We start from the raw sequence: 16,119 nt of genomic DNA, 5'->3' as shown, positions 1-16,119 counted from the left end.
GTTATGACATGGATTTATCTCATCACTGGAGTAATATGCAGATAAGAAAATTGTATTTTTGCATCAGCAAGGAAAATCTTGAAACGATTTAATGTTAGTTGAAGCCATTTTCTCACTCATACATGGCCGTTAAAGGAAACAAAAAATATACAACGGCCGAATAACAATGATAGACGGCCTTGCGGTGTAACGTTACGTAATCACAACAGCAGCGGTGCATAAATTACTTGTTAATAATCCTAATATATCCTGCTTGGGCGGGGATAAAAAGCGCTCCAGGATGCTTCCGCTTCAAATGACCGCGCACAGCGGTTGTTCTGCTGTGATGAGCCATTTCCAATCTGCAGAGCTTGGGTATCTCTCTAAAACAGTCCCACACTTTAGATGATCCCGTGCCAGGTTTTGTAGCTGCAGCTTGTTTTCCAAGGAATCCCTGCTATGACCGGGCGCAGACATGCCGTTGTGTAATCGATGACGTCGGCTGCGTGGATGAGTGGCCCCAGCTCTAATCGAATGTCCTTTAATGTTTCTCTTCTTATGTTTCTTGAGAACTGTTGATCCAAAAACCTTCACAGTCGACATTGCACTTCCCTGGGTCCTCAGCAATACACACGTGAAGTTTGAAGTCGATTGGATGAGCAGTTGTCGAGAAAATCGAATGATAGACATACAGAAAGACACAGAGATGTCTCCATTTATTTGTAGGATAAAAATATTGATCATTACATACAACAGTGCATACATGCTGTGTTATTGATTGAATCAGATGTTGTCAAAGACATTATGCCTGGTGCAACACACTATTGGTCTGCCAGCCCACGATACTTCTGACCCATCCCTCAGTCTCTATAGCAGTTAGGGCTGTAGTCTTCTGGTTGTTCTCATTTGGTCCGACCTAATTCTCATTGATCGGACAATCGCCGTTGAAATATCCTAAGGAGAAAAGCACTGAATCAACAGCCTTCCAGGATTAATCCGTTATTTACTGCGGTGGCAGGAGCGACAGACCACCTGTGAAAGCTCCGTCAACTTTCCTGTTTAACGCTTGAGACTTTGAGTGAATGCTCCTCAATAGTTGCTGTGCTGGGACCAGCGGTTGATATAGTTCTACTTCCAGAAATCATATGAAAATGGGCAGGCGCACGCTGGTTGGCTCTGAGTCTGTTGTTATCATTTCAGTATAAAATAATCAGGTTAAAATGATTCAATATGCTTCAAAGTCTAGCTTTTTATGTTTATTTATAATTCTTGTAGGCTGTTAAGGCTGCCAGGTAGAGTTCACTCTGTGCACTGTCGCCGATTTAGTTAATCTAGACATAACGTGCTGACCCCCCCCCCCCCCGCGCGACCAATCGATTGGTTGGAGAGTAGGTAAGATTTCAGTTGACCAAGATTTTCTTTGGTTGACTACAGCCCTAATAGAAATGCTACAAATATGACTCCTTTCTCTGTAAGCTTCTAATTTGTCTGAAGTACACACGGCCATTATACAATTTTTACCTCACTCTCCGTCTTGCTCTGTCTTTTTTTTCTCCCTCTCTGTCTCTGTCTCTCCTGGCTGTTTTTAGAGTGTTTTGCAGGGATGACGTCATAGTGCCTATTTTCTTTTAGCAACGCGGAATGAACAAGACAGGGAAAGAAAGAAGAGAAAAGAGGAATTTGGTTTCCAGAAATACCTCCCAGCAGCAGCAGCAGCAATAGCAGCAATTTGAAATAGGAGTAACATAAATGTAGAAAGAGGGAGTTAAAGAGAGAACTCTTCCAACCTGGACTTTATAATCCATACCTTTGTCTTCTTTCTTTGTGCCCTCATGAACCATGCCTTTTTTTCATTATTAGCAGCAACAGATCTTGGCCAGCACTTACTGTTACATTTTTGATTCTCTGGATATAGGCTGGATCACTCCATCTTTTAAGAAAACACACATAGCATTCCTGTCAAAGGCAGATGTTGGAAAGACCCAGTTGGTGAATTATAGTACACAACTTGTGCGTTCCAGTGGCCCTGTACAAATCCAAAAAAAATCTTTACTTGCATAGTAGAAGGTAACTGAAACTGTTCATATGTAACGTGTCACAGTCATATATTCATCAGCTCATCATGTATGTCATTTATTTATCACATCATTTATTGTTGAGCAGTTCTGGATCATCCTTTTTTTTCCATGCTGATTATTTTAAAAAGAGGTCTAGAAGGTCCCTGGACAATATTTTACCAGTGATGGGTGGATTGGCTTATATGAGCTAGATGTTGTAGCATCTTCAACAAACACAGGTAAAACCATCATTTTTAGCCTTTTTTAATTTCAGTATCAGTTGTATCAGTAACGTTGTTATCCCAGTTTTCAGAGCCCAAGTTCCCATGTAAATTGGTTGTTTTGTCCGACCAGCAGTCCAAAACCCACAGACATTCAGTTTCCTATCATAGATCATGAAGATATAGTCACATTTTCAGCAAATATTCACATTTGAGAAGTTGGAACCACTGCATTACTCTTTGATTAGACAGCTTGGAGTTGATGTTATTTAACTAAAAACTCGGAATTTTGGACCAATTACATTACAATATTTATAAAAAAACAACACAGGTTGTTTTTCACAGTGCCCTCAGACATTACAAAAACAAGCACGAAACAAGTCAGCTCACTTTTGAAGTAAGTCCGCTATGATCTGAAGTAATCCTTCACAGTTTTGTGAGCGATTGCACTGTGCGCCGCACAAAATAACATTGGTAAAACAAAGCTGATAGTGAATGGATTTGAACTGCGAGTTTCTCATCTTCCTAAAGTCATCTGACAATGTAGCAGCATTTGGCTGCTTACCAAAAAAGCTTACCAAAATGTTTTTTCAGTCGGACATCTGAAGGAAGCTCACTTTCTCAGTGGGTGTAGCCACTAGCCAGCTGACTGAGTTACTGTAGCGAGTCGATTCCCCTCTCACTCCCATTCTTCTCAATAATTTACTCTGGCAGTTAGCAGACTGTCTTTTTTAGCTCATCTTTGTGACAGACGTAATTCTTGGCTGTTTCACAGATTTTCTCCCTGGTGCATTTCTGCAGCAAAGATGTCGGGAGACACTGAAGTTTTTTCATTCGTCATGAGTTTATTTTCCCTTTGGCAGCAAAACACGTTACACCAGCCTTCAGAAACTCCTGCAAGGTAAACTGTGCTAACGAAACACTTTTAGTGCTTACTAACTCTGAAAGACTGGCTATAAACAGACTGAAAACACTCAATGGTCTGGCAAAATTAAGGCTACAAACAACCCGTTGTGTAGCACTCTGTAAAGGACTGTAGTTACACTCTCTCCATTCAAAAAGAGTATCTGATGTAATGAACATGCAATTGTCTCATCCTTAAATATAAGATGACCCCCACTTTTTCAAAGCTAATTTCCAGAAAAAAAAATCATCTTATATTTGGGCCAACATGGTATCCTTTCTCTCCAGGGGAGTAGAGAACTCTGAGCATGTTTTTTTCCTTTCATGCGCCTAAGTCTTGCATTGGTAGGGAAAACCCTGGATATTTTCTGATATAAAATAATACTTTTGTCAGAGGTTAGACTGATTTCTATTCAGGCAGAGGTCTTGTACAGTTGCTGGTGTTAAGACAAAATTAAATACTGATACAGTACCTTTGAAGTGTTTTGTTAAATATTTAAAAAAGGATTTTGTAGAAGGACCTTTTTATTCCTCATTGCGAGGGAGTTTTCATTTATTACCAAAGTATGGTAAACATTGTAATTTGTCCAGTGCTTTGGTTTATGACCAAAAAAACCTGAAAAATTTACGACATTCCTTTCAGCCTCAGCTGTACTTCATGTTTTGTTAGTAAATCTTAAAAATATTCTATAGACCAAATGATTGATAAGTTTATTGAGACAAAGATTTGCAGATTAAATCGAAATAAAAATAAAAGTTGCAGCCCTATTAAAAAAAGTATAAACTTGGTGCCAGTTTACAGAGGAATGCTTTGTAAAGCGCCATCATGAGTCCAACTAGACCAAAGCAGACATGGACTCTGTGGTTCATTCAAAAATTCAATTCAAAATCACTTTTAGACAACTATGTCAAAAAAAATTGTCCTCGTGATTTTAAGTCTTCTGTGTTGTATTAGCATGATGAATACAGAGTCATGTTAACACCGAGTTGTAAACACCAGTCTGTGTTCATTTCTACCAGGATTTACTGACCGGACAAACGAGATGCACAGTCCGTCTTTCATTCTTTTCACTGCTTCCGTCCTGGTCCATGAATTACTGTGTGTAACTGCAGTGAGTTGTAGTGAGTTAGAGACTGATATGATTGACTGAAATGTTTGCCTCAGCCCCGCCTCTTCATCAGACTGTACATTTGTGTGTGTGTGTGTGTGTGTGTGTGTGTGTGTGTGTGTGTGTGTGTGTGTGTGTGTGTGTGTGTGTGTGTGTGTTTACCAGACTATAAATGTCTTCAGTTTGACGTCAGACCCTGGCTGCTGTGGAATGCTGCTCTCTTTCCAAACGGACTGTTGTACACACACACACACACACAGACCAGTCTCTCACGTACACACAGAAACACGCACACACACACACACACTGAGAGGCAGTGTGTGTGTTGAAGTGGAAGGGGAGACACGTGCGTCAGAGTGAAATGCCAGAATATTTGTTTAGGTAATTTAGATGTGAGTGGCTGCACACACACACACACACACACACACACACACACACACACACACACACACACACACACACACACACACACACACACACACACACAGAGAGAGAGCACAGACACACAGCCTCGTTTATCCCTGGCTCTCAGTTTTTTGGTTTTTACCAACTTTTTCTTGAGGCAGCCACAGTGACTGAGCTGACTTAACGGTCACAAACCAGAAAATCTGAAACTGGACTGCTTCTTTGTCAATGTGTTTGCTTGTACATGTATGTAAGGGAAAAATAATCCTTTCATCCCACAAGATTTTTGTCAGGAATAAAATCTGAGCCTGCAAACCTTATACTGACTGTACATACAGTAAATGTTCCTCATGTCACGGTCTGAGGTCAAAGGTCAGGTTGGGATTAAAGAGTAAAGATTTCAAATGATGAAATCTGTCCTCCTCTAACTAGCCATAATCCTCCAGGACAGGGCTAATCATCTTGGCCTTACTGTTTGGTCTATTGGCCTATTGGTGTTTGATTAGCTTTGAACCCACGTGGGACGCAAAAGCAGAAAGGGTGTGCCGAAGAATTCGGGGTGACCAATCAGAATACCTTTGTATAGACAGGTCAACGGTTAGGCTACGCAGTAGGAATGTCCTAATTGAATTTCCTCCCTGGCCAGTCGACAGGAAATATCCTGACGTCCCAAAATGTTGCAGTGTTTGGCATCTTTCAGTAAGTAGCCTGATTCAATAGAGTAATCACCCATGACCAGGAGAGCAGACTTGCCACGGGCCTATGGCAGGTAAGGTTTCTGCCCTGCTCATGGACACATTGATAGGTGCTGATGGTGATAAGATGCTGAAACCTCCCTCTGTATTTTCACCGTCTCTCTCTATCAATAAAACATTTCCATCTCTATCTCTTTTTGTCTTTCTGTCTTTCTATCTTTCTTTGTTTGCCCCCTGTCCTTGTATTAGTGTATTAACCGGTTGGCTCTTGACTTGTGGACTCTCTGCACTACAGAGAGTCAACCTAAAGAAATAGTGAAAATTACGTTATACAAACTCACTCTCTCTCACTCATACACACACATACAAACTCAAGCACACGCACACAAGTTTGCACAGCTATCTTTGTTAGGACATTGCATTGACTTCCATTCACTGCAGACAGCCCATCCCAAACTCTAAACATAACCTTAACCAGGACCTCAGAAATTATGTTTTGCCTCATTAGAACCAGGCTTTGGTCCCCATGAGGACTATCGGTCCCAACAAGGTTGGTATTTATACCAGAAAAGGTAACAAAAACATGTGTATACACACACACACACACACACACACACACACACACACACACACACACACACACATACAGTCACACATACAGTCACACATACAGTCACACACAGTCACACATACAGTGATCAGTGTAAGCTGATTGGAGCAGCTAAGCTGATTGGGGCTTCCGATCTGAGTGCTGCTGAGTCTTAGCATTGTAGTTTATACATGAATACTGTAAAATCCTAAAATGCAACACACAGAAAGTGTGTTTCTGTTTACCTGTTCTTATGCACATTTTCAATTTGCACATAAAAGAGTATGAATGAGAATGCTGGAAATTTGAAAAAAAAAAAAAAGAGAGTCGAAATATCCCAAAAAAGTTTTTATGTTTGGCTGAGGAGGAAAAAGTTGCTTTGTCAATAAAGGCAAAATGTCACAAAGTGCAAAGGAAACAGACTTATCTAATAAATTGTGATGAACATGAAGCATGTGACTTAAACATACACTGGAGAGATGAAACATTTTGGCAGACAAAAACATCAAATTTTATCTGGAGCAAAAAGGAGAAAGTAACCTTCCTTGAACTTATAAATGAAACAAACATAAATGTCATATTACCATCATGTTTTCCAAACCGCTTTCATTATTTGAACCTTTTAATTATGTTGTCTTGTTGCACCTCTTATTCTGCAGTGGTTAAATGGCATCAGACTTGAAAATTAGCGCCACCAACTGTTAATGTTTGCCCAACTCCTAATATTTGCACAGCAATAGTGGATGGAAAACAGACATTAATTTTCATTTTCTTTTGCTGATTTTCTGGGAATTTGGTGTACATGATATACATACCTGAATATGTGTCGTGCTGTCATGCATAGTGTATTTTTTAGATCATCATCAAGCAAATATACCCACTTGACCTCCCAACAGTAAGTGTGTAGCGTAAGTGTTTAAAATGAGGCGTTACGCATGACTAAATTAAACAGGTTGCGCCTCACAAACTAGTTCTTATGTAGAGATTATGATTTACTAAATATCAGTAGTGGAAAAATACTCAGATTCTTTACTTAAGTAAAAGTAGCGATACAAAAATATAAAAATACTCAATTAGAAGTAAAAAGCCTGTATTCAAAATCCTACTTATGTAAAAGTAAATAAGTATTATCAGCTAAATGTATTTGGTTTTAGAAGTAAAAGTGTTGTTTTGCAGCAAATCAGCCCCTGTCACTTATATGTTAAATACGTTTAAATAAAGTACATTATTAATACTGATGCATCAGTATGCGTAAGCAGCATTTTACTGTTGTAGCTGGCTGAGGAGGAGCTAGTTTTAACTACTTAATAGCGCCGTCAAAATTGGTCAAAAATGATGTTCAATTATTCCTTCTAAAAAAACGCATAGGTTCAAACCATTCAGATGTGTATTTTTGCCAATATGTCCAGAAGAGGGCAAAACAATACAACGAGAGACATAGAGTAACTACTTGGTGCATATTTTTAAGATGTGCTTTCAGGTTACTAGTGCTTGAAGGCTAGGCTAACTGTAGCTTACATTGCTTGCAGACAACTTGATCTCTCAACATCTACTGACCAAAATCCAAAGTGTTTCCAATCAGGGCTTTTTAGATTGGTCCGGGTCCAAATCGCTCTCTCTGTGGCTGAGTTGGGCTTTGAACTCTCTGCCATCAATACCACATGGTTGAATTATTTTCTCGTTTCAGCTTGACATATATTTCGTTTTCAGTCAATGAAAGTGACATTGTGTGACTCCTACCCGTCATGCATTGCATCCAGGGCAGCGGCCCAGGCCCAGGCCAGAACTCGCAAGGCAGACAGACGCAGTAGTGCTACTTTTTTTTTTTCAAAATTGAGTATTAATTTCTGTCTGTTTTTGTTTGATTGTTTTTTTTGTTTTTTACGATGTAATTATTGAATCGAATTTAGAAAATCTGTTGATAGCCCTACTACGTAATATACAGTTAGGCCCAGTCGAGTGGTTCCCAAGGGGAAAGCGTCACCAGATAAATCTGCGAGGTCATGAGATGATAATATGGGTATAGGAAAGAAGGGAAAAAAAAAAAGAAATTCTGATTCGTAAGTTTGGATTCATTTTTCAGACTCTGTTTTTTGTGAAATAATTTTTTGTGTGTTTGCTGTTAACTTTTATTCTAAATCCAAATACATTTAGCAGATAATACTTATTTACTTTTACGTAAGTAGAATTTTGAATGCAGGCTTTTTTCTTCTAATTGAGTATTTATCGAATCTAAAAATTTCATCTCCCGAGTAACTATTAAGTAAAGGTGTCAAATTAATGTGGTGGAGAAAAAAGTACCGTTTTCCCTCTGAAATGTAGTGGAGTAGAAGTGGCAAGTGGCATGAAATGGAAAGATTCTAATAAAATAAGTACCTCAAAATTCTCCAAAGGCATAGTACTTCAGTAAATGTAATTAGTTACATTCCACCACTGCTAAATACTTACACTTAGTAACTGGTGTAACTGTTGCGTAGCCAACTGAGCTAACTTTCCTCTCCCATTTTTTATAAAGTCTCAAAGTCTGGTTGCAGTGATCACAGGTAAACTAACTTTTTAGTGATATTGCACAGGTTTTAAAAACTGCTATATACTGTAAATAAAACAATACCCACATTTACAAAAGATATACCTTTTTGGCCTCTAAAACTGTAATTTCTGGAATTTATGCTAGCTTCCTGTTTTTAATAGTTAATTGCTCTTGATTGGACAGTGCTAAAGAGGTTTCCTAGCATCCATTCCCAAAGTCTTTACTAGCTGAGACATTTGATAAATTTTAATGGTGCAACCTGAGTAAATCACTTGTTTGAAACTAGCTAAGAACTTAGGAAGGATGGTCAAACTTAGTATTGGTTTTATAAATAGGTGGTACAACCCAATCCAGGTGACCACACAATGCCAGTCATTCGCAGCAGGAATTTTCCCAAACACTGAGGACTGAAGCGTTTATTCCACTGACAGAGTTGAAAAGATGATGAATTTTCACTTGATGAGTTCCCATAGCTTTCATTTCACCAGGTGAAATGCCAGCTAATGCCACTTTGTTGCCTGAAGCAAGGAATCAATATTAATTTGTCATACTGATTAGCCCAAGTGGCTGCATCAAATCCAAATCAGTGCAAAGCATTGCATTTGTCAGTGATTGAGGGGAAGGGACTGACATATTAAGTTTTAACATTTCCTACTGTATTACACTAAATTCTGTAAAGCAGGAGTGTGCTGGCTCTTTCTGCAATACTCCTTTCTGTCCTTTCTGTTTTTTTTAATATATTTATTTCATTTTTACAATTTCCACCATACTGCTATAAATAAACGTAGGCTTCTCTGGTAACCTCTCTCTGTTCATATGTATAGCACATATTAACATTTTCTGCAGCGTCCTTTAGCCTAGCCACACTGAATATAGGCGAGGCTAATGCCAAAGTAACGTTAGAGTAATTCTGAGTCAGTACAAACCAGTGCTAGGCTAATGCTAGGCTTGTGGCTATTTTTAGGCGGCGGGACACTATGTTCCTCACTTTCTTACAACACTATCATAGCTCATCTGAATAAAATGGGAACTACCTCTGTGTGTGTGTATGCAATGAATGATGTAATAGTCTGCTGTATCCCTGACAACATTTTCCAGGCTAATCAATCACACATGTCTGTCTCACTCTCGCTCTCTTTCTCTGTCCTGCAGTAGTGGAGGTGAAGAGCAGCCTCCCATCGGGCATGCAGAGCCCAGTAGGAACAGCAAACGAGCACAGAGGAGGAGGAGGAGAAGGTGGTGAGTAGGGAGTCCTCTAATAGTCCTTGGAGGGGGGGGGTGTCAGGTGGTCAGGTCTCCAAAAGGGGTTCGATTAAATGGGTCGAATGCTTCTTCAAAGTGGATCAGTGGCATGTTGAAGAGGTTTAAGGGGATTACTTTAAGCAGTTCTTCAACAAATGCATAACACCAATCAAAGATCTCTAGAACTCCGGTCAAATAACTACATCTCCAGGGTACCTTAGTTCTGTGCAATAGATACAGGGGTCCTGTAGGAGGTACCAGTACGAGTCTTAAAGGGGAGCGCCACCAATTTTACACATCACAGTCTGTTTACAGATGTTGGAGAGTGCTGCTTATTTGAAAAAAAGTTGTATAAAGCCTTTCATAGCTCCACCGAGAGCTGCATGAAATCTGATAAATGTCCATAAGAGGTCTCACTTGAGTCGGTGTTGGCTGGGCTGAAGACAACAGGTTTGAAAATGAACAAAATTTGAGCATCAGACAGTTACGTGTTCATTACATTGGCTATTCATTTTTTTAACGGAGAGAGTAAGTGTAACAAAAGTTTTGAGTTATGGATGTTTGTAGCCTTAATATTACTAGGATAGCATGTATTTTCAAGTCCGTCTACAGTGAGTCTTTCTGTAAGTCAGCCCTAAAAGTTTTAACCTGCCGGACGTTACGACTAAAAATGAGTTGATGGCATCTCCCGACGTCTTTATTGCAGAAATAAATCAGAGAGAAAATCTGTCAGAGGGCAAGAATTACATCTGTCACAGATGATGAACTCTAAAAGACTGAACTCAGAGAACAGAACAGAGAAAATGATTCTGAGAGAAGAATAGGAGCGAAAGAGGAATTGACTCGCTACAGCAACTCAGTCAGCTGGCTAGTGGCTACATCCACTGAGAAAGTGACCTGTCTAAAGTCATCCAACTGAGCAGAAATTTTAGTAACATGCCAAACGCTGTTACATTGTCAAATGACTATGGGAGATTGAGAAAATCGCACTTCAGATCCATGCACCTGTTGCCTTGATTTATCAATGATAGCCTAAGCCCTCCAGAAACCTAGGGAAAACCCTGGTTCATTGTCAGATTTCAGCCACTGATAACACCCCGGCATTATCAGATGGATGTGTTGTACATGATCAGGCCATATTGTGCTTATATTCCCCACAGTAGCTGTGTTAACTGACCAGACCCTGATCCACACTCTTACTTATATAACTGGAGTTATATCCAGGTTACTTCTATTTTGCGGAAAGAACTACTGAGTCTTTTTCAAACGTCCTCAATGTTGTTTTCACTCTCAACTATTTTCACCGGAATCAGAAACTTGCAGAAGAAAATGCAAGCAGCCCGAGCTGACCAATCTGAGTTCTTGTGGTCTCCATGTGGTTTTTCCATAGCTACAGCAGCCCAGATGAGTAGTTTTGTTTTTGAGGGGGCTCACAAGTATAAATACAGGTGTACAAAGAGGGGGTCTTGTTTAAGTTTCTGGTTTCACAGGACGCTTTAAGGCAAGACTTTACAACTTTTAAAAAATGACATACCATAATCTTCCTCCTACAAATGAAAAGTTGAATTTATAAGCAGTATGAAACCATTAATCAAGTCAGTAAACTTAGAAATTTGGTGCTACAGCCTTCCTTGTTCTGGTATGACCACTTGCATACAGTACCTAATGTTAACTAATGTTATCAAACTTAAGATAACTATTGCAGCGTAATTTACATGACTGAGTCAACTTGCTGTCTATGACTTTGCTCTACTTGTGCAACATTTACACTATATTGTAGCAGCAATCATTATTTTGCAATTGTTACTTGTGTTACATTTCCTATTCAGCAAATGTTACAAAGTTTCAATTTAAGTTGTTTTGAGAGTTCCTGTAAATGGCTTTTCAGTCACTGAAGGGGTTCCAGAGGTCTTTGAAGGTGTTGTGGCGCCAATATGATACAACCAAAGCGCTTGTGGGATCATCAAACAGTGTCTGAAAGCCTGTCCCCCACACCTTTCTGTTGTTAAAATTGGGGCTGGGTCCAACAAATTTTGTAGTTTTTCTGACAATCAAGCAAGCTTGCGCACTTCTTCGTTGTTCCGTTCTTCACAAACTACATCTGTCGCTTTTTGCGTGTACAATGGAGTGCAACAGTTCGAATGCCTATTAAGAATTGTTGTCCAAAAGTTAACGGCATTATCCTCATATTTGAATGATTATTGCTGCTTGACACATTGTAACCAACTAGTTCGTTTCAAGCATACCCTGGCCTTGGGGGTTGCTCTGTGGTGTATTGGAAGCCCTTCCAGAGGATGTTGGTGGTCTTTGAGTATCATAGGATGTGGTCTCAACTGGTCTTTACTAAGTTTTAGTGTTCTTTGGGGGCATAAAGATCATTTGAGAAGGTTCCACTGGCATTTGTGTAGTTTCTTCTGTCTCTTGAGATGGTTTCACAATGGTTCTAGAAAGGCCGGACTAATTAGTTTCCAAATTGTAGATAGTCACTGCGTTGGTTTACCTTAGCAGCCAGTTAAGTGTGTAACGAGCCAGCCAGACTAGTTTGGAGTGCTTTCCTCAAGCCAAAAAAAGCAGTCATGAAAGTTAAAAAGAAGTGTAATCAACATTCAGCAGACAGACAGAAAAATTTACAAACAAAACAGCAAAATCAGCAGTTTAGTCAGGGTAAGTAAAGTTGACCTCTTTATTGCTGCTTTTCCAGGTGGGGGTCCAGGAGAAGGCCCAGGAGGAGGAGGAGGAGGTCCGGTGGACCTACGGACAGAGCCCAGGGTTGGGTCTCTGGGGGTGTCTGGGGGTGCAGCGGCGGTGGACACAGCCCTGAGAGAGCAGCAGCTCCAGCAGGAACTGGTGCTACTCAAACAGCAGCAGGAACTCCAGAAACAACTGCTGTTTGCAGAGTTCCAGAAAAAACACGAAGTGCTAACAAGACAACATGAAGTCCAGCTGCAGGAACACCTGAAGGTAGATAGTCAGGTAGTCATTGACTTACTCTCAGAACCTACAATATAAGCTATGCAACGGGACAGCAACCTTCAATACTGACTCCCATCTCGTTTGTTTGTTAATTATTCATCCCAAGACTCATTCAGTAAAATTTGTGTGTGTGTGTGTGTGTGTGTGTGTGTGTGTGTGTGTGTGTGTGTGTGTGTGTGTGTGTGTGTGTGTGTGTGTGTGTGTGTTTGTGTTTGTGTGTGTTTGTGTGTGTTTGTGTGTGTTTGTGTGTAAGCAACAACAGGAGCTGCTGGCAGCAAAGCGGCAGCAGGAGCTGGAACAGAAGAGGAAGCTTGAGCAACAAAGACATGAAGAGCAGGAGAAACAGAGACTGGAGCAACAACTGCTGCTGCTGAGGAACAAGGAGAAAGGCAAAGAGAGTAGGTTATACTACTGCTACTGATATCACTACGATCCTATCCACATGTTTGCTCTGTGTCTGAAACCTTGTGTAGTGTGTCTTGATTGCTGTCTGCATGTGTGTGTTTTGGAAGGTGCCATTGCCAGTACTGAGGTGAAGTTGAAGCTCCAGGAGTTCCTTCTCAGTAAGAAAGAGCCTGGTCCTGGTGGACTGAACCATTCCTTCTCCCCAAAGTGCTGGTGAGGATTATGAAAGCTCAACCTGTCCCTGGACAGATCAGTCACACTGATCTCACTGTAATATTCCATTTTGACTCAGTCTCAAACTAAAGTCCTCAACTTTAATCTGGAAATGGTGTTTTTTTCTAAATTTAGCATTTTAATGCAACTATTGGCCACATTCCCTGTTATTTTGCTGGCAATATCAGCTTTTCTATCCAGCTTACTTCTAAGCCTGCCGTACAGGTGACCAAACTATGATGTTAGTGTTAAAACACTCTCAATTAATTAACTATTCCTATGATTGACTGACTCACTTGAAGGCTGTTACGGCAAGTTTCCTGCAAGGAGAACAGAACAGGAGACAGAGCGCATCGTTGAGAAGCACGTGTAGTCACAGTACTCCGACAAAGGCTCTCTGTGGTCTATTAGAAAGAACATTTTTTTACCCACAGAATTAAGTCACCATTAATCCCCAAGATCAATGAGTCTTTGTAAAAGGACATCTTCATAGAGTTAAAGTTCACTAATAAAACTCTGGCATATCCTTTGGGATGCATAACATGTTAAGTAATGGTTTTAATCAGCAGCGCATCATCTGTGAGCAAATTGAAACGAGTCCAAGTGTCTGGTTTTACAAATAACAGAAATAATTGATATTGGTCAAAAGTCTTATAGCATATTTTACTTTTTGGGCGCAGGCTTAATTTTCCATGATTTAGAGACTGCGTGTGTGTTTAACAGGTACTGAAATAACCTTGTGAAGACTCCTTTTAGTCGGGGGGCACAGTAAACTGCACTTTATCAATGGGAAAAATGTCTCCCAGTCACAGATCAAACAGATCGATCCCTCATTGTCTGATAAGTATTGAGGCACAATGGCTCGAGTTAGTGAGGTTAGACCAGTTTTGTAGTCTGACCCAGGTTTTAACTGAGAGATCTCTACTTGGTTTTTCAGCCAGGACTTTGTAGCCTCACACGAGTGACTCGTGTAGGTAGGATGCAAATTTTTCACATCCTTTATTTTAGTCAGTTCCAATGTCGATGTGAACCTCATATTTTTGAAAGAAAAACTGATTAATAATCTGAGAGTTTATCCTAGTCAACAATAAGGGATGCCATTAAGTGATAGGCCATTACCATTATTTGCAGATTTTGCAAAATTTCGGTCTGCAGTGAAGCTCTGGGAGAGCATCACCGGGGAAGACACAAAGAGTCTGCTGGTGTCTGTGGGTCAGAAACTCCAGGCAGTCACTGACTGCAAAGGACTTTCCACTAAAGATTAAATATAATGATTAAGTTTGACTGCATGTGTGTCTGTCCAATTACTTTTGAACCTATGTGTTTAAAGGGCTTTCAGAGCCTTGGCACTTTAATGTAGTCTCCATTATTTTATTTCAAATTGAATGTGCTGAAGCTCAGAGGCTGAAAACAAAAGATGTGTAACTGTCCAAGTGCTTAATATTTAAGTATTTCACACTCATCTACACCTATAGTGTAGATGAATCACTGATCTAAAATGTAAAAAAGTCAGGTTTAGGTGCCAGTCCCTTAGAAGATTTTACCTAAATCCAACTTCAGTAGTAATACAGGAAAAAATCAATTGAATAAGAGGCACAGAGAAACTATTTGGACTCTCACAGTAACAGGAAACAACAGGAAAAGCATTGTAGGGAATGTAGGGAATGTAGGCACTGACTAAATGAAGCAGAAGTTCACTAAGCAGGTTGACAGGAAACAACTTTTAGTGCAACACGTCATCACACTTCAGCTTTAATATTGTGAAACTTTTTTACCAGCACCTAACTGGCTTTCTCCTTGTGTGTGTGTGTGTGTGTGTGTGTGTGTGTGTGTGTGTGTGTGTGTGTGTGTGTGTGTGTGTGTGTGTGTGTGTGTGTGTGTGTGTTTGTGTTTGTCTGCAGGGGAGCCCAGCACACCTCCCTCGAGCAGAGCTCTCCTCCGCAGAGTAACACCCCAGGAACTCCTCCCTCCTATAAACTCCCCCCACTGCTGGGGAACTATGAGAGCAAAGATGATTTCCCGCTCCGCAAGACAGGTAGGAGAAACAGACTGAGGCGGAGAGGCACCTGCAGACAGAGGGACGACGTGTGTTTGTGTTTGTGTTTGTTTGTGTGTTTGTGTTTGTGGGATTTGTTACTTTCCATGTAAAAGTGAGGAAAGACTATGTGGAGGTAGAGTGTGGAGTGTGGTGTGCTATATACATATATATATAAACACACGCATGTGTGTGTGTGTGGGGGGGGGTTATGTGTGCCTGCTTTGATAACTCAGTCTGACTCACCAGTGAGGAGGTAGCCCAAAGCTAGAGGTAAAACACAAACATACAGTGTTTCAAACATATCTGACACCATATGGAAGCGTTTTCTCTCAACATGTCCATTTCAGGTCAGTGGTAAGAGTGTTGACTTGGGCTTGTCCCTACAGGAACCTTCATTGACTGTTACTATAGCTATGTCTGTCAAGCTTTCCATTCTTACATGGCAAAAATGCAGGTAACACTGATAATCGGGACAGAATTACCATCAAAATGCAAAGTAATTTTTGAAACCGTAAGTATGTTTCCATCCACAGCATAATAGTAGTGGATGGAAACATGCATTAATTCTCATTTCCTTTTGCATATTTTCTACAGATTCAGTTAAAATTGCCTTAAATTTGCAATGGAAACTTGGTTAATGGGTTCCATGATTTGAAACAAAATAGACAAAAGCAGGCTTCTCTTTTCTTGCTGTTGAATTTAGATTTTTCTGGCTGTATTTCCAACTTAATCAGGTTCAGCTAGCTAGCTAGCTGGTTAA

General features: G+C 40.2%; 1 protein-coding gene and 1 long non-coding RNA gene across 5 annotated transcripts in view; one reads left to right on the top strand and one right to left on the bottom strand.

Annotated features, from left to right (window-relative positions):
* hdac5 (histone deacetylase 5) overlaps window positions 1-16,119 on the top strand; it is a 68,804-nt gene that overhangs the window by 27,293 nt on the left and 25,392 nt on the right. For 3 of the 4 annotated variants that reach the window (XM_040122171.1, XM_040122162.1, XM_040122181.1), the window contains exons 3-7: window positions 9,641-9,727; window positions 12,432-12,691; window positions 12,957-13,101; window positions 13,216-13,321; window positions 15,223-15,356. In XM_040122171.1, coding sequence (XP_039978105.1) covers window positions 9,641-9,727; window positions 12,432-12,691; window positions 12,957-13,101; window positions 13,216-13,321; window positions 15,223-15,356 — 732 coding nt within the window. The remainder of the gene's footprint in view (window positions 1-9,640; window positions 9,728-12,431; window positions 12,692-12,956; window positions 13,102-13,215; window positions 13,322-15,222; window positions 15,357-16,119) is intronic. The other variant, XM_040122191.1, reaches the window with a different exon arrangement.
* On the bottom strand, window positions 430-4,251 carry LOC120786643. Its single transcript, XR_005706737.1, has 3 exons — window positions 4,192-4,251; window positions 1,867-1,909; window positions 430-933 (listed from the first exon to the last, which is right to left on the bottom strand). It is a non-coding gene; the product is annotated as an uncharacterized LOC120786643 (long non-coding RNA).

Source organism: Xiphias gladius, chromosome 3 (assembly GCF_016859285.1).
Source record: "Xiphias gladius isolate SHS-SW01 ecotype Sanya breed wild chromosome 3, ASM1685928v1, whole genome shotgun sequence".
NCBI lineage: Eukaryota > Metazoa > Chordata > Actinopteri > Istiophoriformes > Xiphiidae > Xiphias > Xiphias gladius.
The sequence above is the reverse complement of the archived record's forward strand: the minus strand, read 5'-3'. Positions and strand labels throughout refer to the sequence as shown.